Source organism: Phacochoerus africanus, chromosome 5 (assembly GCF_016906955.1).
Source record: "Phacochoerus africanus isolate WHEZ1 chromosome 5, ROS_Pafr_v1, whole genome shotgun sequence".
NCBI classification, from domain to species: domain Eukaryota; kingdom Metazoa; phylum Chordata; class Mammalia; order Artiodactyla; family Suidae; genus Phacochoerus; species Phacochoerus africanus.
In genome coordinates this window covers 117596058-117621114 of record NC_062548.1, presented here as the reverse complement: position 1 = coordinate 117621114, position 25057 = coordinate 117596058, and the positions used below count along the sequence as shown (strand labels likewise).

The window sequence follows — 25057 nt, the reverse complement described above, 5'->3', positions numbered from 1 at the left end:
CTACAGCTCTCCTAATTCTAAAGGACTCTGCTGGCATTCTTAAAGAATTTACTCACTTGTTACACCAACTCTACATCATCACATAATAAATAGGCAGAAATTTTAAAAATGCATACTCATATTCTTCTACAACCTTTTATCACTGCCTAGATTTAAAATTTAAGAGGACAAAATAAATACTACCTCTTACAAAAATTTAAGAACTATCTTGTCATCCCTCCTACCTCAGGCAAATGTTCTATTATTTCCTACTAATAAAATACGGCGGTTGTTTCTTTCACATTAGATAAAAATGTACCCTACGCAGAAGTAGCAAAAAAGTCCTACAACTTTACTGCAGTATGGATAACATAAAAATTACCATCTCCACCACTTCTAAGTGAACAGTTCACTTCCACTTGAACACATTCACATTGTTATGCAACTAAGCTCCAGAACCATCCTCACCTTGCAAAACTGAAACTACATCCATCAGACTCCCCATTTCCCCCCGACGCCAGTCCCTGGCAACCACCTTTCTACTCTCTGTCTCTATAAATATGACTTACACTTACTCCAGGCCCCTCGTGTAAGTGAAATCGTGTAATATTTGTCCTCTTGTGTCAGGTTTATTTCAGACTATGTCTTGGAAGATCAGCCATGTTGTAGTATATATTAGAATTCCCTTCTTTAAGGCTGAAAATGTTCCACTGAATATATATGCCACATTCTGTTTATCCATTCATTGTCAATTAGCATTTGAGTTGTTTCCATTTTTGTCTATTGTGAATAATGCTGCTATAAACACTGGTGTAAAACCATGTATTCAGGTCCTTGCTTTCTATTCTTTTGTGTAGATACCCAGAAGTAGAACTCCCAGATCAAATAAAATCCTACAACTTTTTTGTTTTTTTTTGTTTTTTTTTTTTTGCTTTTTAGGGCCGCACCCACGGCACATGGAGGTTCCCAGGCCAGGGGTCAAATCAGAGCTACAGCTGCCTGCCTATGCCACAGCCACAGCAATGCCAGATCTGAGCCACATCTTTGACCTATATACCACTGCGCACGGCAACACTGGATCCTTAACCCACTGAGCGAGTCCAGGGAAAATCCTACAACTTTTAATCATTCTTTACCTTACTCTCACTTTATGTAGCCATCTCTCAGGTACAAACATCTACAAACCAGAATCAGATAAAATCCACAGGCTGACAGAGAGCTTCGTAGATTATCTAGTCCATTTACCTACAGATGCTTATATCTCCTCCAAAAACATAAAGCAGTAATTATCCAGTCCTTCGCACAAACATATAATGTAGTAAAGACTCATTATGTCCTCAAACACTTCCAATTATTCATAAATTCTTCTTTAGGCCAAATACATCTTCTTCTAGCTCCAACTATTAGTCTTGATTTTATGCTATAAATCAGTGGTTATCACGGTGGAAAAACCTGAGAGGATCTTTTCTTCCCTCTCTGTGATTTTTCTCTACTGCCTGAATTTGCCAAAATGACCTTGCAATAAACTACTTTGGTATGGGGGGGGTAACATTTCTTCAATAATTCATATAATACTACTTCAAACTCTTCAAGTACTTTAAAACTCTTCATGAAACACTGAAGTCTACTTTTTCAGATTTTTGGTCTCTCTTCTCCTCACTGGCGTCCCCTCCTGCAACAAAGCTAAAGAAATTTAATACAGTAAACTTTTACAATCCATCTTCAAAATTCACCAGAGTCCTACAACATTTATTATCCCCAAAAAAGCTTTAAGGGACTGCAGCACTCTAATTTATTTAAACCTAGAGATATCTCACCTTGCATTAGAGTACCCTGATTTATCTCTATTTTAATTCCAATCTCTTGTTCATTTTTCTGTACTCCCTCCTACAGAATAGCCTTGTCAAAACTAGGCCATAATCAGCTTCCCTATTCCTGACTCAACCATTATGCATTCTCTATTTATCCTTCAAAGCTCACTCCCTGAATTTCAATAGGATTAAATAACAGACTCAGACTTTCAAGGCTAAAAGAAATGTAAAGTTATCTAGTTCCCCAAACAGGCCCTTTTTCAGATCAATTTTAAACGTAAAAAGATAATAAACTTAAAAGAATCTTTTTTTTTTTTTCTTTTTACAGCCACACATGCAATCTATGGAAGTTCCCAGGCTAGGGGTCAAATTGGAGCTGCAGCTGCTAGCCGATGCCACAGCCATAGCAACACAGAATCCGTGCTGCATCTACAACCTACATCCTCACAGACACTAAGCTGGGTTCTTAAACCACTGAGCCACAATGGGAACTCCGAGAATCTCTCACTCACATGATAGACATATATCTACACACACTGTAATCATTATCCGCAAACTAAAAAAAAAAAATAATTAGCAGCACCATATAATTTTAAAACCAAAAACTGATTTTGCGGCATGCTTACTTTACAGACCATACAAAACAAAACTGAACTCAACAGCACCCTTAGAATGAAAAACAGTGAGTTTAGAAATCATTACATTAGTAGTCTTGGTAGGTTTTATATTCACTGAAAATTTTTGTATTCTTACAAAACTCATTAAAATCTTTTGCTTGCTTTCTCTTGGTCGTATACAACCAGTTCTTCCAATGAGAAGTTCATTTTGCTTAACAACTATTTTAACTTTTAAAAAAGAAATAAGACCAAAAAATAATAAAAAAAATAAAAAAGAAATAACATAAAAGTAGTTTTAAAAAAATAACACCTGGGAGTTCCCGTCGTGGCACAGTGGTTAACGAATCCGACTAGGAACCATGAGGTTGCAGGTTGGATCGCTGGCCCTGCTCAGGGGTTAAGGATCCTGTGTTGCTATGGCTGTGGCGCAGGCTGGCAGCTGCAGCTCCGTTTTGAGCCCCAGCCTGAGAACTTCCAGGCTCAGTGGGTTAAGGATCCTGTGTTGTTATGGCTGTGGCGCAGGCTGGCAGCTGCAGCTCCATTTTGAGCCCCAGCCTGAGAACTTCCATATGTCACACATGTAGCAAAAAAAAAAAAAAAAACAACAACCAACAACAACCCACAAAAATGAAGACAGCAGGAGAGGAAATGACAACCATCATGTTTAAATACAATAAAAAGTAGCATCTGGGAGTTCCCGTCGTGGCGCAGTGGTTAACTAATCCGACTAGGAACCATGAGGTTGCAGGTTCGGTCCCTGCCCTTGCTCAGTGGGTTAACGATCTGGCGTTGCCGTGAGCTGTGGTGTAGGTTGCAGACGCGGCTCAGATCCTGCGTTGCTGTGGCTCTGGCGTAGGCTGGAGGCGACAGCTCCAATTCGACCCCTAGCCTGGGAACCTCCATATGCCGAGGGAGCAGCCCAAGAAATAGCAAAAAGACAAAAAAAAAGTCCCTTTCCTTTAAAATAAATAAATAAATAAATAAATAAAGTCCCTTTCCTTAAAAAAAAAAAAGGTAGCATCTGGGAGTTCCCGTCATGGCACAGTGGTTAGCGAATCCGACTAGGAACCATGAGGTGGCGGGTTCGGTCCCTGGCCTTGCTCAGTGGGTTAAGGATCCGGCGTTGCCATGAGTTGTGGTGTAGGTTGCAGACGCGGCTTTGATCCTGCGTTGCTGTGGCTCTGGCGTAGGCGGGGGGCTTCGACCCCTAGCCTGGGAACCTCCATATGCCGTGGGAGTGGCCCAAAGAAATAGCAAAAAGACAAAAAAAAAAAAAAAAAGGTAGCATCTGACTCATCTATACTTTAGTGAATCAGTTTCTTTAAACTACCTCCCTCACCCCAAAACATGACAGGAAACAAATGGAAATAAAACCACTGAAGAGAGGATAAAAGGGTATGCAGGAAAACTTTTAAACAGGCATTTTTGGGGAAGGAGGCCCAGTTGGGACCACAAAATGAGAAGTCTGGATGAATGGAGTAGTGAAAGGGCACAAAATAAATAAATAAGAGTAATCCAGGAATACCATGGAGAAAAAGGTCAAAGGGAAAAAAAAAAAAAAAAAAGATCCTGGACAAATTATGCTTATATTCTCTATCCTTTTAACATTTCACCATAAATCTTCATTCTCTTTATCTTCCAATTGTAGTCTTTTTTCCCCATTATTGTTTTTTAAAAAGCATGGTTTGTCCATTACCAGTAAGATGTGAGCGAAGCTGCTTTAAAAGGGGAGGGAGAAGAAAAGCATCCAGTGTTTCCATGCTTTATTTTAAAGTAAATGCATGGAACATAAAGTACTTGACTCTTATCTTAGTCCACCGCCATCTCCACTATCAGTTCACCACAGCATACTGCTTTTCAATCTTCTAAGAAATAAGACAAACATAGTACTTCTTAGAAAGGTCGCTCTGTAACTACTGCAAATAAAGAGATAGCAACTACCTTTATTTCAGCTGATTAGGATGCTAACATTTCATAACTGGCTGGGCCAAATTCCTAAACAACGTATGTCTCTGAACGAAAGAGGTGTAGAGGGTTGCATGTGAGGACATGTTATTTGAGGTAAAAGAATTAGTGAGGAAAACAGAAACTGAAAATAAAATATTTGTCCATATAAAAGCTATGGAAAGAGTCCTAAAAGAAAAGAGCTGGAGAAGGCAAAAAATTTAATGGATTTGATTAAGTACACCAAAAAATAAGAATTGGCTGTAATTCTCTATCTTTGCCCTATTTGGTATTTCCTGTCCATTTAGCAATACAGTTTATACATCTAAAAACCCACGCTACTGATTACAATTGTTTTTGCTTTTGAACAAGAGCTGCCAGTCTTGACACAGCCAGTTACATTGAAAGATTCAGTTTTTAAGTAGTCAACTGATTCAAGAATTTTACCCATTACTAGCATTTTTCCAACTCACGGAAATAACTTAGGAGTTACAGTAAAGCTCATACAGTTAAATGGCTTTGACTGCGAGTATCTTCCCCTAAGCCTCAAAATAACGACTAAAATAGGAAAGGCAAGTTAGCACCAGCAAGTGGGATCAGACCACAAGAAGCGGCCCAGCCCAGGAAGCCTCTTTGTCCTCCTGGGCCTGAGACTACTAGAGCTCCGCTCTGCATAAGATGCGGAGCAGCCCAGTGGTGCCAGCAGTGGGGATGGGAGAATCCCCCATCTCAAGCATCTGGCCCAGGAAGATGGGGCCAGATCTGTCCTCACAGGCTAGAGACTACCTTTTCCCTACATCAAGAGGCATTAGACAGCCTGGTCTGTGGGAACTCCTCCCACTCTCTCAGAAAGAAGCAACAGAGATCAGTGAGAGCTTCTGTACAACCAAATAAAACAAGACCAAGATAACATAGCAAAGGCTTTGAAAATTAAATTGTTATCGAACCGCAGTCCACCAAAGATGTCCAGGACTCACACAGTAAACCCAAGCAGTGTGAATGCCTGTTAAAATAAAATATTTAAATTTAATAGCACCCAACTTCTCTAACATAACAGCTAAAATATCCAAAATTCAACACAAAAATCACCTGTCATGTCAAAAATACCAGGAAAATCACAAGCTGAATAAGAGAAGACAATAAACTGATGCCAACATTGAGACAGACATTGCAATCTTGAGAATTTAAAACAGCTATCATAAGAAGTTCAATAAACATAAATTCTCTGGAAACAAATGAAAACAGAGCAAATATTAGAAAAGAAACAGAAGTTAGAAAAATAAGTGAATAGAAGTTACAGAACTGAAGAGTTTCCTTGTGGTTCAGTGGGTTAAGGATCCAGCACTGTCACTGTGGTGGATCCACTTGCTGCTATGGGTACAGGTTTGATCCCTGGTCTGGGAACTTCCACATGCATAAGGTGAGGCCAAAAAGAAAAAGTTACAAAACTGAAAAGCACAGTAAGAAGTGTAAAAACTTTATAATAGAATGAAGATGACAGAGGATAGAATCAATGACCTTAATGCCAGATCAACAAAATTTACCTGATGTGAACAAGAGAAAATAAAGACTGAAAAAAATTTAACAGAACTTCAAAGAGTTGTGGGATAGTAACAAAGATTCAGAGATATCCTGTGGCTCATCAGGTTACCAACCCAACTAGTATCCATGAGGATGCGGGTTCGATCCCTGGCCTTGCTCAGTGGGTTAAGGATCTGGTATTGCCATGAGCTGTGTGGTGCAGGTCACAGAAAAGACTTGGATACCATATTGCTGTGGCTGTAGTGCAGGCCAGCAGCTGCAGCAGCTCCAATATCACTCCCTGGAAGTGATATTGGCTGCTGCCTTTAAAAAAAAAAAAAAAAACGGCAAAGCACACACACACACAAACACACAAACAACTATGTTTACAAGAAATTAATTTCAAATGCAGAGAGACTACATCACTGATATATTACTGGTGGGAATGTAAAATGGTTCAATCTACCAGAAAGCAGTGTGGAAGTTTCTTTAAAACCAAACATGTACCTACCACAGAACTCAGCAATCACACTTCTGGGCATTTATCTCACAGAAAGAAAAATGTATGTCGACACAAAACCATGTAAACAAATTTTCATAGAAACGCCATTTGTAATAGCGAAAAACTGGAAACAATCCAGTGGTCATTCAACAGGTGAACTGTTAAGCAAACTGTGGCAGATCCATGCTGTATGACTACTTAGCAATAAAAAGGAATGAAATACTGACACATACAACAACTTAGGTGAATCTACAGGGAACTACGCCAAAAAAAAAAAAAAAAAAACCCAATCCCAAATGGTTACATATTATATATGATTCCATTACTATGAATTCCTGAAATGACATCCTTAGAGACAAGAAGAACAGATTAGTGGTTTCCAGGTAGCACTGGAGTTAGGTGGAACCATGACAGGGATTCTCTTGCCGATCAAACTTCTTTACTTTGACTGTGGTGGTAGATACATGAATCTTTATGTGTGATAAAACTGCATAAAGTCAAAGAGAGCTTCACACATATGCATGCCCCCCCCTCCCACAAATACAAATAAAAGCAAATGAATTGTATCAAAAGCAGTATTCTGGTTGCCATACTGTACTGTGGTACTGCATATTGTTACCATTGAGAGAATCTGTTAAAAGGGTTAGTTCTTAAAACTGCTTGTCGATTATATTTTTCTTTGTATCCTTATCTTCTAACAGTATTCTCTATCTTCTAACTTTATACTCTTTTATAAAGTTTTTATACTTTGCACTCTTATTTTCTACCTATATATTCTCTCTTCTAGAGAGAATGTGCAATCTTGCTTTGGGGAACTATGCCTTAACCCACTGGAAACAGTCTTTGTAGGACTGCCCATCAAGATGTCTCACCACCCCTGGACACAGGGCCAGCCAGGTTCACTCTTCCTTGAATTTTTGACCTTGAGCAGAGCAGACAGACTAATGCATCCCAGCTGGAGTGCCTTGATGAGCCCATCAGTCAGTTGGAGCTACCTGATCTCTGCAGCTGCCTTTATTCTCTTAATTTCAGAGCCTTTTTTCCTTTGAGCCTGCGACCTACCCTACATTCTTCAAATAAATCCCATTTTGCTTAAGTTATTCACATTTAGTTCCTATTGTTTGTACCTAAAGAATCTAATCAAATATAAGCCCCTACCTCAAAAAATAACCAAAAAAAAGTTCTTACCTAATTTTAAAAATTAATTATAATTTTTAATCTTTGTATGACCTGGATTAAGGTTTCCTCCATAAACTAATACTCAAAAATGAATAGGTTCCTGCAAACAAACTTAATGGAATGCAAATTTAACTGGAGTTAAAAACATTTACTAAGCTCTAACTAAAAGCCAAGTACATCATGTCCAAGTGAAATGAAAACACATGGATATGATTCCTACTGTCAAATCTCACAGACAAGTGAGAAAATTATAATAATTATCTATAATTTAACATGGGAACTGCTATAGAAGAGGTGTGTCTAAAATGTTATGTCAACACAGACAAAAAGCCAATTCAGTAAAGATCCAGACTATGAATTTCAACCTGTTCTGGATCTGGTTTTAAATAAGTGTCATTCCCTTAAAGGATTTACCAATATTCTCTCTCACTCGGTAAGGGCACAAACATACATTTTCAATCTTACAGCCAAAAAGCAAGTGTTAGCTCACACATTTCCAATCTCTTAGATACTTTCATTATTCATCTGTAGAATACTAGGTATCCCAATGCTAGAAAGTCAAATGATAATTTTAATAAAACTAAATGTAGACTTGGTTTCTAAAAGTATGACCAAACAATGATTATTACAAACTGAAATAAAAAAACCCCACATATAACCAATACCAAAAAAAAAAAAATCATGTATTACCAATATTTACATAGTAATATCACTCTTATTTAGTTTCCAGACTAATTATTTCATTTTATAAAGTAACAATCATGCATCCAAAGAAATTTTAATTAAAATTCTAAAAGAGTACTTTATAATTGTATAATAGTTCTTTAGAATAAAGTAATTCTTACCTTCTGGAGTTGGAATGCACCCCAAGAAAATGAAAAGAGGAAAAAAAAGAGCTTTTAATTTTTCTTTACAAAGCAACAATAAAGCCCAAGAATAAACTCTCCTTTCTCCTCCCAACAATATCCACAATTCTTCAAATTAGTACCCTTCCCTCCTTAGCTACATAAAACATTAATTTCGTCTTTAGAGTTTATACGTTACCCCCAAATATCAGTGTCTAAAAACACATCAACTAAATAGTCTAAACCATTTCAGGTAACAATTGTAGTGCCTTAATTATGGGCAGAGTAAAACTATTATAGCAGCCTAGAATTAAATGTGGATACCATGAATATTTCCCATTCTTTAATATTCTTCCCATGCATTTCAATTTCAAGGAGCCATCATAAAGCCATCAGCTATAAACTCTAAAGGTTTATTAGCTTCCCTTTGGTCCATAATGGAACTCATTATGAAGCTGAATAACAACAGATTAGAATACTTCTTTCTGTTAATATCCAAGCATTTTGTGTGTGTTTATTTTTTCATAATTAATCCTTTTGACATCCCTCCAAGGTTTTTGGGCTTAAAAGCAGACTGCAATTAGCAGAGAAAAAACACAGGTCCAACTAAAAGGTATCAGCAAACCTTAGATAAAATATGGTATCAATTTAATTAATAAAGTTCTTTCTTCTTTTTTTCTTTTGGTCTTTTTAGAGCTGTACTCGCGGCATATGGAGGTTCCCAGGCTGGGGGTTGAATAAGAGCTACAGCTGCCAGCCTACACTACAGCCATAGCAACCCAGGATCCGAGCTGAATCTGTGACCTACACCACAGTTCAGGGCAATGCCAGATCCTTAACCCACTAAGTGAGGTCAGGGATAGAACCACATCCTCATGGAGCCTAGTCAGGTGCGTTAACCACTGAGCCACGAAGGGAACTCCCAATATTCTTTACTCTTAAACTGAGCTCTTTCTAGTGAAATCACCTCAAAGCAATTTGGACTGACAACGAGTCAAAATACCTGCTCTGTAGGGACAACGATGATTTCTGCTGAAAAGTAGTGGAGAATGTTGACTTCATTTCCCTTGCTATATAATTTATATAAGGTGAGGTGAGAAAAAATTCAGTAATTGGATTAGTTTTGGTGTGAGGTGAGCTAAAATATACTTAACTACCATGTGGAGGAGATTATTTTGTTCAGAAGTAAATGAGTCTAATACTAATCATTTGGACTCCTCCAAAGAAGTAAAGGTTTCATCTGGCAAATGTTTACTGAGCATGATTTTTGCTAGATGGTTCCCAGAGATCTTTACAATTCCAACTCTAAAGGAGCCTGCCTGGGATACAAGACTGAAACATAAGAACTCCCTGCTAGATAATTTTGAGCTCTCCAAGACAACAATGTAAAGATCTATTTAAATGTTCAGTTAGGTTAAGTTCTTTAAAAATGTACTAGTCCTTTCATAAGCCAAGTTATTGTAATGGCTGGGGTTTTTACTTCAAATTCTTCCAAAGAGCAATTTACAGTTAGCTAACAACTAACCTAATGTTATGTTAGCACATGGTGTCAGTTTTACTTGAAAAACAAAACAGCAAATATACTGGTCAGAAGGATAGGGAGAATTCTAGATGTAGAGGGAGTACATACTGAAAAGAACAAAAGTAAACAGTAAGCCTGAGTTTCCAGTCTCACTGAGCTCATTGTACTACCCTGGCCAATTCTCAAGTCTCCAGGGGCCTTAATTCTTCAATAATAAAATGACATATAACTATGATATCTTAGTTATCTTTTCCAGGTATATCATTCTATGACTGGTTTGGAAAAAGAGGTTAGGGAGGGAGAGGAGGATGAGGAATGCAGAAAAGACTACCCATCTGGGGGTATTATTAATCAGAGGCTGCAGCAGAACTAGATACTTCACTTGTAAGGAATGCACATCCAAGTCATCTGCTTGTCCCCAAACCTACCGATACCACTGTACAACTAGCACTTAAGAGGATTCCAGGTCTTTTTCCATAAAGAACCAATGCTTTGAAATACTTCTGACTTGTTTCAAAGTTGACAAATAAATAATGATCAACCTAACTTAAATGCTAGGCAGTTGGCTATGCGCATTTATTAGCTGCATACCTTATTCACCCAAACCAATTTTATAGTATAAGAGATTCAAATTCACACATCTGAATCTGACCAAAATTACTAATTATTACATATCATGAACTCTTGGGAGCATTCATGAATGGTCTAATTCAGTAAATACTGAATCTGTGGGTGATAAATTCATGACCAGCCAGAATCTTTCTAATTTCTCTTTCCTCCTCTGCTCATCAGTGGAAAGAGGGAAAAACAAAAACAAAAAACCTAGTAAGGAGTTCCTGTCATGGCGCAGTGATTAACAAATCCGACTAGGAACCATGAGGTTGCGGGTTCGATTCCTGCCCTTGCTCGGTGGGTTAATGATCCAGCGTTGCCGTGAGCTGTGGTGTAGGTTGCAGACGCGGCTCGGATCCCGAGTTGCTGTGGCTCTGGCGTAGGCGGGCAGCTACAGCTCTGATTAGACCCCTAGCCTGGGAACCTCCATATGCCGTGGGAGCGGCCCAAGAAATGGCAAAAAGACAAATAAATAAATAAATAAATACTTATTTTAAAAAAAACAACAACAAAAAACAAACCTAATAAAAGAATAGGGTCTTAGGAAATGAGTACTATTTTCTTCTTTCCTAAAAATTTGTTCTCCATTAGCTGATATAAGAAAGAGTCAAGATGACACAGCTAATAGGATGAGCAAAACTGGGGTGGGGGGAGTATTAAAAGCAATGGCTACTTTAGAAGGAAAGTGTGAAGTCCTCAACTTAATGCTGTGAAAGTACATTTGTGAACAATAACGGCAGCCACAGCTGATGGAGGGGAAAATTTGTTGTAAGAAAGAAGTAGTAACAGGTGCTAACAGTTCTAAGGATTAGCAGTAATGGTCTCAAAGTACAGAAACACTTGATTTCCTATGTTTTACCAACAGCACGTATGCCTCATGTCTATGTTTAGCTTCTCTATTTTTTAAAATAAAGCAGAATATCCAAATTGTACACAAACAGTCCCTTATCTATGGATACATACTGGAACGCTGAAGTAATAAAATGCCTGAAATTTACCCTCAAACAGTCTGGGATCAGAGGACTATTTATAATTTATGCTGGAGAATACATACTTTTGTTTGAGTTTGGAATTTTCTAAAGTAAAACTTTTTTTGTCTTTTCAGGGCTGCACCTGAGGCATACAGAGGTCCCCAGGCGAGGGGTCCAACTGGAGCTGTTGTTGCCGACCTCCGCCACAGCCACAGCAACACCAGATCCCAGCCGTGTCTGGGACCTACACAGCTCACAGCAATGCCGGATCCTCAACCCACTGAGCGAGGCCAGGGATCGAACTAGCAGCCTTATGGTTCCTAGTCAGATTCATTTCCACTGCGCACAATAGGAACTCCTAAAGTAAAACTTTATATTAAAAAAACTGTCCTCAGTTCTTAGCTTATAAACCTAGATATGTAACATAAGTTAAATATGATCAAAGAATGTATTTTTAGATTCTATAAAATACCTGGAACTATTTAATCATCAATGTCCAAAACAGGTATTAGATACTGGTCTCTGAAAATAGATACCTGCTCTAAAGCTCCAATCACTGCTACCTTTTATGCTGTCTTGACATGTATAACAAAACCACTCCCCACACTGGAACACCTACCCTCACCCCTCATTAAGTTCAAAACTTTTTCTGAATCCACAAAACATACTCAATGAATTCTTCACTTAACCAACCCTCTTCACTTTCCCAGTTTACTCCTCAGTTCCTTCTCTCTATGGTAAATGGCGGCTGTTCAATCAGGAAATCTAGAAATGATTTTTTATTTTCTCCTTCCTTACACCTCCCACATCCAATCACTGAAACATTATCTCAAGTTTGTCTATTCTCTCCAGCCCTACTTACCTTCAGCTTAATCCAAACCACCACCACATCTGGTGTAATCTAGTAAAACAGCCTCTTTAGTAGTCTCCTTAATCCCCTCAACTCGTAACCATAGTCTATTCTTCATACATTGTATTTAACTAATATATCAGACTACATATCATCTTGTAATTATCAGATGTGCATGTTTAAGGTAGGTTTATTATTTCCATTTGAGGACTGACTACATATTCAGACAGAGCAGCAATTAAACCTTTAACCATGTCAATGGATTCACACTGGTTTGCCGTGTTCTAACATCAACTTACTTACTTACCTGGTAGAAAACCAGGCTCCAACTATAGAACTAGTCGACACCTGTGATGAATGGCCTGCACCAAACTATTTGTGATACCTGACCCTCTTGTTGCAATTTAAAAATGGGGGGGGGGGCTACACCAAAATCTAGAATTCTATTCCAAGTCAAAGAAAAACACAATGGAGTCCCTGTCATGGCGCAATGGAAACGGATCTGACTAGGAACCATGAGGCTGTGAGTTCGGTCTGTGGCCTCGCTCAATGGGTTGGGATCTGGCATTGCCGTGAGCTGTGGTGTAGGTTGCAGACACGGCTTGGATCTACCTGGCACTGATTGCTGTGGCTGTGGCTGGCAGCGACAGCTCTGATTCAACCCCTTAGCCTGGGAATCTCCATATGCCTCGGGCGTGGACCCAAAAGCAAAAAAAAAAAAAAAAAAAAAAGTTCATGGTAACATCATTCATAATCGCCAAAAAGTGGAAACAACCAAATGTCTATCAATGGATGAATGGGTAAACAAAATGCGGCCTATGTATGCCATGGAATATTACTTGGCAATAAAGGAATGAGGTCTTGATAAATGCTACAACAGCAATGAGCCTTCAAATCATTATAATATGTTAAAGAAGCCAGTGACAAAAGATTGACATATTATATGATTTTATTACATGAAATACCCAAAACAGGCAAATCCATGGAGAGAGAAAATGCATTAGTGGTTGCCTAGGGCTGGGGCATAGGTAGAGTTGCAGGGGACAAGGAAGGGGAATGGTAGCTAATGAGTACAGGGTTTCTTTTTGAGTGATGAAAATGTTTGAATATACTTAAAAAAGCTACTGAGCTGTATCCTTTTAAATGGTGACTTTGAGAGTTCCCACTGTGGCTCAGTGGGTTAAGAACCCAAATAGTGTCCATGAGGATATGGGTTCAATCCCTGGCCTCGCTCAGTGCATTAGGGATGTGGCGTTGCCACAAGCTGCGGTGTAGGTCACAGATACGGCTCTGACCCTGTGTTACTGTGGCTGTGGCTAGGCCAGCAGCCATAGCTCCAATTCAAACCCTAGCCTGGGAACTTCCATATGCTATGGGAATTACTTGTCAATTTTTTAAACCTAGCTACTTAAAACACTGAAAATTAAGAAAGCTGGCACATGAATTCCCTGGTGGCTCAAGGGGTTAAGGATCTGGTGATGTGTCACTGCTCTGGCTCGGTCACTGCTGTGGCATGGGTTCAATCCCTAGCCTGGGAACTTATGCATGTTTGGGGAGCAGTCAAAAGAGAAGAAAGCTGGCACAGTGGGAAGTCAAAACCTGTTTCATATGGGAGTAATATAGTAAAGAATTTACCCTCATCCATAGATAAGTCTAGCCTTGCCCTTGGCTGTTAAAGAGATAATGGCCAGGCCCTCTGAGGGCCTTGGGCCAGCGAGATAATAACACTGTAATTTGGAGTGGGGGCTTTGAGACACACCAACAATGTGATTTAGGGTGAGGGCTTCGGTCATGGAATTGGCTGATCACCAGAGGAGCTACGCTAGAAATTGTATCATGCCTACATGATGAACCCACAGAAAACATGCCAAGGCTCAACTGAGCTTCCAGGTTAACAATACTCTGCTACTTATTAGCACAACCAATGTTCACCTAACACTGTCCTAAGTCAAGGGGAGAGAATGACTAGAAGCGCTATGTTGGGTGCTGTACTTGACTCTACCCTATGTGCCTCTTCCCTCGACAAATCTTCATCTGTATCCTTCCCCAAACCAAGCGTTTAACAGTTACTAGTGAGTTAAACAAGTACATCCAGCAAATCATTAAGCCTTGAGAGTAGTCCTGGAAACCTGCGAACTATGCCGTTGGTCAAATAAGTGAGGGCAGTCATGTGGACTGTACCCTCTAACTTCACAGTTGGCTAAACTCTTACAGAGTGAGTTTTCTGAGTTTGTTTTTTTTCCTCACCACTTGACGAAAAAGCAAGCCTTAGGAGTTCCCACTGTGGTTCAGAGGTTAGCGAAACTAACTAGCATCCATGAGAACTTGGGCTCACTTCCTGGCCTCGCTCAGTGGTTTAAGGATCCAGCGTTGCCGTGAGCTGTGGTGTAGGTCGAAGACTCAGCTCGGATCCCGTGTTGCTACTGCTGTGATGTAGGCTGGTGGTTACAGCGCCGATTGGTTACAGCAAAGGCTTTAGAAACAAACCACTGTTCACCTCTCAGACATTCTAGGTGGCAAGTGCATGGAACAGATCCAAAACAGCAGAGTAAAGGCTTTGAGAACTGAACTGATTATTAAACTACCACTTACAGAAGATAAGAGAGAACATGTGGTCTGAGAACAGCTGGATTACCTACTTGAAAAAAAATAAATCGCCATTCTCAAGAAGTGAACAGAAAAACAGAGCCTAAAACAACGTAATATTTGTTGTCCAGAATACTACCATATATTTCTCAATAACCAAATATCCAGGAAAATGTGACAAATTCTCAAGGGAAAAGACAACCAACAGCTGCCAACCCTGATATTACCCAGATGTTGGGCTTATCAGACAAAAACTTTAAAGTATTCATCATTACTATATCTATGAGGTAAAGATAAACTTTAAATTAATGGAAAGAGACGTTTTCACCAGAGAAATAGAAACTATATGGTGAAGAAAAAATACTGAAGAATGGCTGAAAATTTGCCAAATTTGGCAAAAGACGTAAAGCTACAGATTCAAGGTCAGTGAATGCTAGAGAGTTTAATCACAAAGAAATCTACACACACACAGCAAAAATCAAAGAGCTGAAAACTAAGCATAGAGAAAACTGTATCAGTTATAGGTGTTGTCACCCCAGCAACCCAGGTTTGATCCCTGGCCTGGGAACTTCTAGATTTCGGCATGCCAAAAGAAAAAAAGAAAAAAGAAAACACAACCTACTAAAACTCAACCCATATGAATCAGATAATTTGCAAAGGCGATAACCATTAAAGAAATCAAATCTGTTACTTAAAAGCTCCTGAAAAAGACATTTCCAAGTCCAGATGGTTTTAATTCAGAATTCCACCAAATGCTTACAGTACATCAATTTTACACAGTATCTTCCAGAAAACAAAGGAGGGAATGCTTCTCAATTAATTTTTAGAGGCCAGTGTTACTCTGATACCAAAACCAGACAAGAGCAGTACAGAAGTCAGAAAATTACAAACTAGTATCTCTCATGAACTTAAAAACGAAACCCTCAAAAGTATGTTAGCAAACCAAACACAGCCTCCTATTTTAAAAATTATTTACTACTCCACAACGAAGTAGGATTTATTACAGGTGGACAAGGATGGTTCAGTATTCAAAAATCAATAAATAGGCTATCCAAGAATTTACAAGAAAAATCATATGATCATTACCAACTGATCAAATAAGAAGCACTAGACAAAACCAACACCTATTCATGGTAAAAACTCTTAACTTGTTTTAGAGGGTATGTGGGGTTGAACCGTGTCCCTCTGCCCCAAAAGATATATCCCTTTTCAAAACAGGGTTTTTGCAGATTAATTAAGATGACATCATCCTGTAGCCCTAACCCAATGACTGTGTCCTCATTCGATGAAAATTTGGACACAGCGGAAATGCTATGAAGACAGGCAGAGATTGGGGTGGTGAGTCCACAAGCCTTAGAGCTCTAAGGTCTCCAGGCAACCACCAGAAGCAAGAAGAATGGGATGGAACAGACTCTCCCTCAGAGCCTCCAGAAGGAACCAACTCTGCCAACAATTTGATTTCACATTTCTAGCCTCCAGAACGTGGGAGATGAATTTGTTGTTTAAGTCAGCCCAATCTGAAGTACTTTGTTACAGCAGCTCTAGGAAATGAATGGAGGGAAACTTCCTCACCTTGATAAAGAGCATCTACAAAAACCTCACGGCTGACACCATACTTAACGGTGAGTGACTGAATGTTTTCCCTTATGAACAAGCAAGCAAGGAGTTCAAAACTGCAAAATAAGGGAACGCAACAGGATAGTGTAGAACACAGGAGCAGCTCCAACCACATTTAGTGATAAGGACATTTCACAAGTGTTTTTGTTGTTTTTTTGTTTTGGTTTGCTTTGGGTTTTTTTGTTTTGTTTTTTGGAAGCTCCTGACACATGCAGAAGTTCCTAGGCCAGGGATTAAAGTTGCCATAGCTACAACCAGAGGGACAGTAGTGACAATGCCAGATCCTTAATCTGATGAGCCACAAGGGAACTCCTGAGTGTTTTTATTATGTTTCATAATTTATATACTTGTTACATATATCCTAAGTTTGAAATTATAAAATGTTAGCTTAACCCAAACCAAAACAAGAATAGGAGAGGATTCCAAGAAAAAACAAATTCCATTGGCTTTGGGAAGGGGTGTGGCCCATTTATGCAAACTTACTTGCAATCAGATAATCTCTAAAGTCATCTCAGTTGTAAAAATTTCCTTATTCAATCTCCCATGTTCAAATTTATCACTTAGTTTTTTAAATCCTAAGTATAAAGAAATTAAATTTTCCATTTAAAAGCAGGGCTATATTTCCTATTTTCTCTGTATTTCTACAAATACATAAAACAGTTGTTTTTGGTACTGAGTGCCCATTCTTCTGATGGAACCTGGTCATAAACCTTAATTTTAAAAAGGTGATCTAGTAAGAGAAATGAAGATATATTACTAAGTATAATATTAAAATAGAAGGTGATAATTCTCCTTTAAAAAAGAAAAAATATTGAGAGGGGGAAGATACGCTGAACTGAAGAGGAAAAGCTCACCAGTTTTGTGGAAGTAATATCAGAGTTGATTTTTAAAGACTCAAGATGTTTTCACAAAGAGATGAAGATTAGGAGTTCCTGCTGTGGTGCAACACCATCAGTGACATCTCAGGAGTACTGGGATACAAGTTCGATCCCCAGCCCTGTACAGTAGGTTAAAGGATCTGGCATTGCCACAGCTGTGGCATAGGTCACAATTTTGGCTTGGATCTGATCCCAGGTCCAGGAACTCCATATGCCATAGTGTGGCCAAAAAAAAAAAAAGAGAGAGATGAAGATTTTAAAAAATGAGTAATGTCCTGAGTAAAGTTAAAAACAAAAAAAAAAAAATCTTACGTCCTATATAGTTAACAGCACTGTATCAGTTTAGCTGGGGTGCAAATGTAAAGAAATCAAGTAAACAATAGTACATGGACCCAGCCAATGAGCCTAGCTATTCTATAGAAAAATTACTGAAGCTTTCTGTGCCAGTTAGCAATTTATTGACTTTTACCTCCAAATCCAATCGTCTTTGCCCTTCTCTGGGCTAATGGAGTTGGACCCTGTAAACATTTCTCCTCTGCTAGCTGGCTCAATGTTAAGTTTTGCTAGTAGCGTGCCAGGAAAACACTGCAGAAGGAAATAAGGGAGGGCCTTTCTTTCTGGTTCTGGTTTGCTCTTGCCTGCTTCCGCTCATGGCATGCAGCACCCAGAAATTCTCAATGGCACTCACCCTTTAACAACATTCAGCAGAATGCCTACGGGTGGCTTCCAAGAAAATTCTGCTGGTGCCTCAGCTGGCTCCCCAGTGAGTTGGACAAGTACCCCAGTAAGAGTATTTCCAGCAAATTCTTCTAGTATCCAGAAGGTGGTATCCTATCTGCCGCCCGAGAACACGCACCAGTGAACTCTGTCATCCACTGGATCAGAGCCCCACATTCTCAAGGGAGAAGTGACTCACAACCCATAAACACGGTGGGGCCTCCTTGAAAGTTATTCTTTCCTGGGGCACCTGCCTCAGCCCAACAAGTAGCTGTTGCTCCCTGCATCTGTTATTACTGTATCCTTTTTTCTTTTTGGCTGCACCTGCAGCATGTGGAAGTTCCCAGGCCAGGGATCAAACCAGTGCCACAGTTGTGACCTGTGCCACACCTGTGGCAATATCAGATCCTTAACCAACTGCACAAGGGAACTTCTATAATTACTGTATTCTTTTTTGTTATCTTTACCTTTTAATAGTTAATTGTTGATTACCAGTTAATAGATTCCAGTTAATAACTTAACCAGTTAACTTAATAACTTCCCTGTTCGAACCATGAGCTTCTGTCTGCTGACTGGATCCTGAAAACTAAAGAACTATATAGCTCAAACATGCAAAGAAGACCTTTTACAAATTTAATTTTAAAAGATTAAAGGATGTTTCCTTGTGGCACAGTGGGTTAAGGATCCAGTACTGCCACGGCTGTGAAGCAGGCCACAACCCCAGCGTGAGTTCTATCCCTAGCCTGGGAACTTCCACATATCCGCAGGTGCAGCCAACAAAACATGATAAAAACAATAAAAATAAAAGATTAAAAAAAAAAGAAAAGAAAAGAATGAAAGAATGCTTCAGAGCCCAGAAACAGCTCCATGAAGCTGTGTGAGTGTATTTGGGAGGCTGAGGTTTGAAGTGCCTCTGGGGTTTAAATTCATGATCAACGTGATAGTCTATAATCACAGGAAGAAGTAAGGACTCAAGTCAGGAGGAAGAAGGAATAAAGGGGGGCACTGAGTTAATTTTCCTGTAAACTGTAAGATCCACATTCTCAGACAAAAAGGAAAATCTCAAGTTTCTGAAAGGCTATTTTAAATATTAATGGCTAATGACAGCCATTTGCTATACATGTTACATTAATCCAAAGTAAAATAAAACTCTGAGTAATTTCCCTTAGCAAGAAACTGATGTGCACAAAATGTATCAGGTGGATAAATCTATCTCTGGAATTCTTGATTTCATCTCTAGTGTCTTGAGAGGGCAACAAAAACAATTAAGTATTCCTTAAATATTTAGATTCACATAAATATACAGCATGATCTAGAATCAATAACACATCAGTTATAATGAGAATGGGTGCTTTTCAACCAAGTAAACTCAATGAACAAAATTTCTACTCAGTGAACAATACTGACTTTTTTTTTTTCCCTTCTTTCTTCTTTTTAGGGCCGCACCTGCAGCATATGGAAGTTCCCAGGAGAGGGGTCGAATCAAGAGCTGCAGCTGCTAGCCTACGCTACAGTCACAGCCACGCAGGTTCTGAGCCGCATCTGCGACCTACATCACAGCTCATGGCAACACCAGATCCTTTACCCACTGAGAGAGGCCAGGGATCGAACCTGCATCCTCATGGATCCTAGATAGGTTTATTAACTGCTGAGCCACGAAGGGAACTCCCAAAGAGCATTTAATTTAAATGTTATATTTTAAGAATAGTGTCCATGTTTCTAATTAATTCATTCAAAATTCCATACTTTGGGTAAATGATTTTTGATCTTATCATCTGACTTGTTAAAGGGACTAGTCAGTACCTTGATCTTTCTTGGCTAGGAGTCAATCACTTCATTTTTAATATTCCTTTTTGTTGGTTGGTTGCGGCAAAATATACATAATATGTAAGTTACCATGTTACCCACTTTAAATGCACAATTTAGTGGCATTAAGTACATTTACAGTGTTGTGCAATTACCACTATTCATTTCCAGAACTTTTTTATTATCCCAGCAAGAAACTCTGTACCAATTAAACAATAACTCCCTATTCTCCCCTACTCTTAGCCCCTGGTAACCTCTACTCCACTTTATCCTTCTATGAGTTTGATTATGATATAAGTAGAATTGTACAATATCTGTCCTTTGATGTCTGGCTTATTTTACTTAGCATGTTTTTAGGATTCATCTATGTAGCATGTACCAGAATTTCATTCCTTAAGGCTGAATAATATTCCATTGAATGCATATTCCACATTTTATTTATCCTTTCATCTGCTGATGGACATTTGAGCTACTTCCATTTTAATATATTTTAAAATAAAACAATACAGTATGAAATAATCAAAATTAAGCAAGATTCTTCAGGGAGTTCCCATTGTGGCTCAGCAGTAACAAACCCAACTAGTATCCATGAGGATATGGGTTTGATCCCTGACCCTGCTCAGTGGGTTAAGGATATGGCATTGCCTCGAGCTGTGGTGTAGGCGGCAGACGTGGCTTGGATCTGGCATTACTGTTGCTGTGGCTGTGCACAGGCTGGCAGCTGCAGCTCTGATTTGACCCCTAGCCTGGGAACTTCCATATGTCACAGTATGTCACAGGTGAGGCCAAAAAAAAAAAAAAAAAGATTCTTCAAAATGTCCCAGGGAGCAGAGGGAAAACTACAAAAGGAAAAAAAGTTGAGAGTGCTGTATTGAAGATTAAAGAATGAAAATAAAACTGTAAGAAGGAGCACATCTTCAATATGCAGGGTATCTCTTTCATTCTATAATCTCTCTGAAAACTCTAGAGTTCTGTAGTGGCTCAGTGGGTTAAGGATCCAGTGTGGTCACTGCTGTGGCAAAGGTTCAATCCTGGCAAAACTGGTCTGAGAACTTCCACATGCCCTGGGCACAGCCAAAAAATTTAAAAAAAAAATTTTTTTTTAATCTATCTGAAAACTCTAAAGATTCTAAGATTACCATCTAACATAGCACACAGCAAGAGGATAAGCTGTAGCTACATTTGAATGTGATCTTCCAATCACTGATACTTCATATATTCATTAACAAATAGGTTTTCAGTACCTGTTATGTGCTAAGCCTAGGGAGGTTAGGAGAATGGGGGGAAGATAATATCACTGCCCTCCAGGGAGCTACTTAATGTAAGCTATAGAGGAAGCAACAGGATTTCTTCTTTTAAGATCAAAGCAATATATAATTTCAAATCCTAATGCTATGATGAAAGAACACAAAACACTACAATAAACTGAAAATGGAAAATGTGCCCTAGATTGAGAAGTCAGCCAAAGTTCTCAGAAAAACACATATTCAAGCTGACACCTGGGGGAAAAAAAAAGTTAACTGAGTAAAGGGGTAAATAGCTTCCCTACATATTTGGGAACTGACAAAAGTGACCCCAAAAAAGCAAAGGGAATGGATAAAATTGCACCTAAGTTGGAGAGAAGATAATGAGCAAAAAAACCAAGAAAAGGCGAGTTTAGGAAGAAAGGAAGTTTGGAATGTTTGTGCTCACTTCAGGTAACAAGACAGAGTTTCAAGAAGGAAGCAGTAGTCATCTGTACCAAATAATGCTGAGAAGTAAGAGAAGCAAAAACTAAAGTCCCATGCAAGTGACAAAATGGAAGTCACTAGTGACGTTAAAAGTATTGCTTTGTGGTCACATAGCTGTATCACCACAATACAGTTTAATCAAGAACAGCTACTTGTAAGTTGTCACTAAGCGAAGCCAGAAGCTGTTTTTGATGACTCCACCATCTTGCTGCCTTTTTTAAAGTTCTTTTTTTTCTTCTGTTCTTTATTTATAGTATTCTTTCTTATTTACTGTTCTTGCCTACTCCCTAGAAATAATATTGACAAGTTTAAAGTCACAGAGCCTTACTGTGTTAGAGATGGATGACCCTATGATTGACATTTAGACCTAGGGGCACTGATGGGGTCTGATTTCGTTACACCAGATAGCCTACTCTATTTTCCAGTGTGTATCAAAAGACTAATTTTATGAAAAGAAATGAAATATCCCGCTCATTCCTATTCTATAAAACCCAATAGTGTTATAAAAAAGATTAGAATACTTTAGCAGAACTTGTTCCTCAGAATAACTAAAATCACTATCATTTTCTACTGCAGCCTTGTGCAAATTGATTTGTGACTAAATGAGTATTATGATTTAATCTTAATCTAATAAATCTAATCAAACTCAAGTAAAAATTATGAATATCAATATATTTAGTGATTAATTTTTAAAATAATTTATAAGAAATACATTTAACAATTCACTCTTCAAATGCATTTTTAAATATTAATTTACAAATGTGCACATAATTTTTCAGGGACAAAGTAATTATTCAGAGATGTGCTAATTTATACTTCATATTTTCCATATTAACAAAGCAAATCTAATTTCTTCCCAACCTACTGACATTTGGCCACAAATGAGAACAGAAATTTTTTAACTGCATTAGCCAAAAAGGGCCAACTGAAAAATCTCAAACTGAATTTAATATTAAAGAAAAAAATAATTAAAATCTAGAACATATAATAGCTATTCATCAAAAAATATATTGTTGTCCTCCTACTAATATTTCAATATAACTATTTCTCAACAGGAACACTACTGGCATCTGGGCTGAACAATTCTTCAATGTGAAGGATTGCCCAGCATAATGCAAGAAAGACCCTTAGCATCCCTGTTCTGCAACCATTAATGCCAGAGTGCTCACCCCTTTCTGGAACCATCAAAAATAGCCCCCTAAGGAGTTCCCGTCGTGGCGCAGTGGTTAACGAATCCGACTAGGAACCATGAGGTTGCGGGTTCGATCCCTGCCCTTGCTCAGTGGGTTGACGATCCGTCATTGCCATGAGCTGTGGCGTAGGTTGCAGACGCGGCTCAGATCCCGCGTTGCTGTGGCTCTGGCGTAGGCTGGCAGCTACAGCTCCAAGTGGACCCCTAGCCTGGGAACCTCCATATGCCACGGGAGCGGCCCAAGAAATAGCAAAAAGATAAAAAAAAAAAAGAAAAAAAAAATAGCCCCCTAAAATCCCGAACCCTTTACTTATGAGTGTTACACAATACCACCTCCAGCTGAGAACAATGAGTAGCACCATAACCTTTTCCTCTTAATAAAAATATCTCTAATGTAGACACCCAGATTTCTGCCTTAACATACCAAGTTTATTGAACATAATTTTAACATTTCTTGATGACAGAGGGTCTTAACTATGAACAGTGACTATTCTATGCTATTGTAATATAATCAAGCTCTTAGAAATTAAAGGGCATTTTATCTTTGGTTCTATATTAATTGACCCCAGGCTATTTTATTTGAACATAAGACTATTACTTGAAATACATACTGCTTTATATATCTTTTCTGGTTAATTCTTTTTGGCCAAGGGTATTTCTTTCTCGACTGTCTACATCTATTATTCTCCCTGAAATAGAGTACTTTTTATTTGCTAATGACCAAACTTATTAAATCAAAAGCTGTAACTGATAGATGAAGGCTTGAAGATGGCTCCAGGCCTTCCTAAGAATTAAAGTGCATGGGTGTAGAGATAGCTAACATCTAAGGAAAAAATTTTTAACTTACTTTTGGTTTTTTAACTTTCTATGACTGAAAACTCCAAAGATATGAACTGAGTAGATCATAAGGTAACAAAGCAGTTTTAACTAAAGAATCAATCTTCAGGACTAAAGTATACTGCTATCTGCTATGAATACTCTAATTAAGAATTATAATTATTACTAATAATATTTAAGTAACTCACCTGATTTCTTTGAGTCCTTCTCTCTGGATAACTTGAAGAATTTCTTTATGACTCATGGGTGTATTGGGATATTTTTCTAAGACCTGAGAAACAAGTATATAATAATAGATTATTTCCTATTTTAAGTTCATATTATTATATGTATTACAAATACATTTCTTATTCTTATTATAACTATGTATTAATTTCATCCAGCACATACAAATCCAGAGACTTTTCATCTTTTTCATATTTGGGGTTAATAAGTGGAAAATTAATGAAATATAAATAGGATCTTCTCTCCTTGAATTTTAAGCAGTAACTCACTCAAATTCTGAAGCAGAAATGGATCAAAAAAGATTAACAATGTAATTATTATTAATGCATAATGTGAAATTATGTTCACTTTCTGCCTCCACCCCCACATCACAAGCCTACCTATGGACTTACTGGAAGCACCTTAAAGATTATCCATTGTTACAATCCCAAGCAAAGTCTACATCTTGGATGTTCAGTAGTTTCTTAACCAAAACAAATGAATAATACAGTTATAATGAAACTGAAACGGCATCTGTGTTCCAGTTCTGGTAAAGATGATATAAGCATAGTTTATCCTGTCTCTCCCACTGAATACAACTAAAAACTGATGACTGTGAAAATGGTAGCAGTTGGCTTTGGGGAGAAAACCAAACTTAGGATTACTAACTGAGCAGTGAGTTTCCTGGTTTTGTTTCCCCCAGGATCACTCAGCCTAGACTCAAAACTCAGAACCGCATAGTAAGTACAGAAAGAAATGGCTCCAAGAGAAGTCTTCTCTTTTTTTGACTTTTTTTTTGAGAGGTAAAAGAGATCCATAAGGGGGAGGAAGATCCTTTGGGGTTTTTTTCCCTGTGGCAGTGATGGACAGGAACCCAAAACTTCAAGAAAGCAGATCATCACTTCCAAACCCATGAGTGTGGAGGGAATTCCCATGGCTTATATTCTCTCGCCCCCCATCCTGTTGCTTGGTGTTAAAGGCAGATGCAATTGTGCAAGTGTATAGCAAAACACCAAAATGGAAACCCTAGTTATCTAGCCATAGGACAAGGAAGAAAGGTCCCCAGGAGCCAGAAACCATCAGGGAACTTGCAAAGAGAAAGGAACTAAGGAAAGTGATACCACTAAGTCTACAAAC

General features: G+C 38.5%; 1 protein-coding gene across 2 annotated transcripts in view; it reads right to left on the bottom strand.

Moving 5' to 3' along the window:
* ASXL2 (ASXL transcriptional regulator 2) overlaps positions 1–25057 on the bottom strand; it is a 141176-nt gene that overhangs the window by 66024 nt on the left and 50095 nt on the right. The window contains exons 2-3 of one of the 2 annotated variants that reach the window (XM_047782484.1): positions 23905–23987; positions 8399–8401 (exon numbers count right to left, since the gene is read on the bottom strand). In XM_047782484.1, the coding sequence (XP_047638440.1) occupies positions 8399–8401; positions 23905–23987 (86 nt within the window). The remainder of the gene's footprint in view (positions 1–8398; positions 8402–23904; positions 23988–25057) is intronic. The other variant, XM_047782485.1, reaches the window with a different exon arrangement.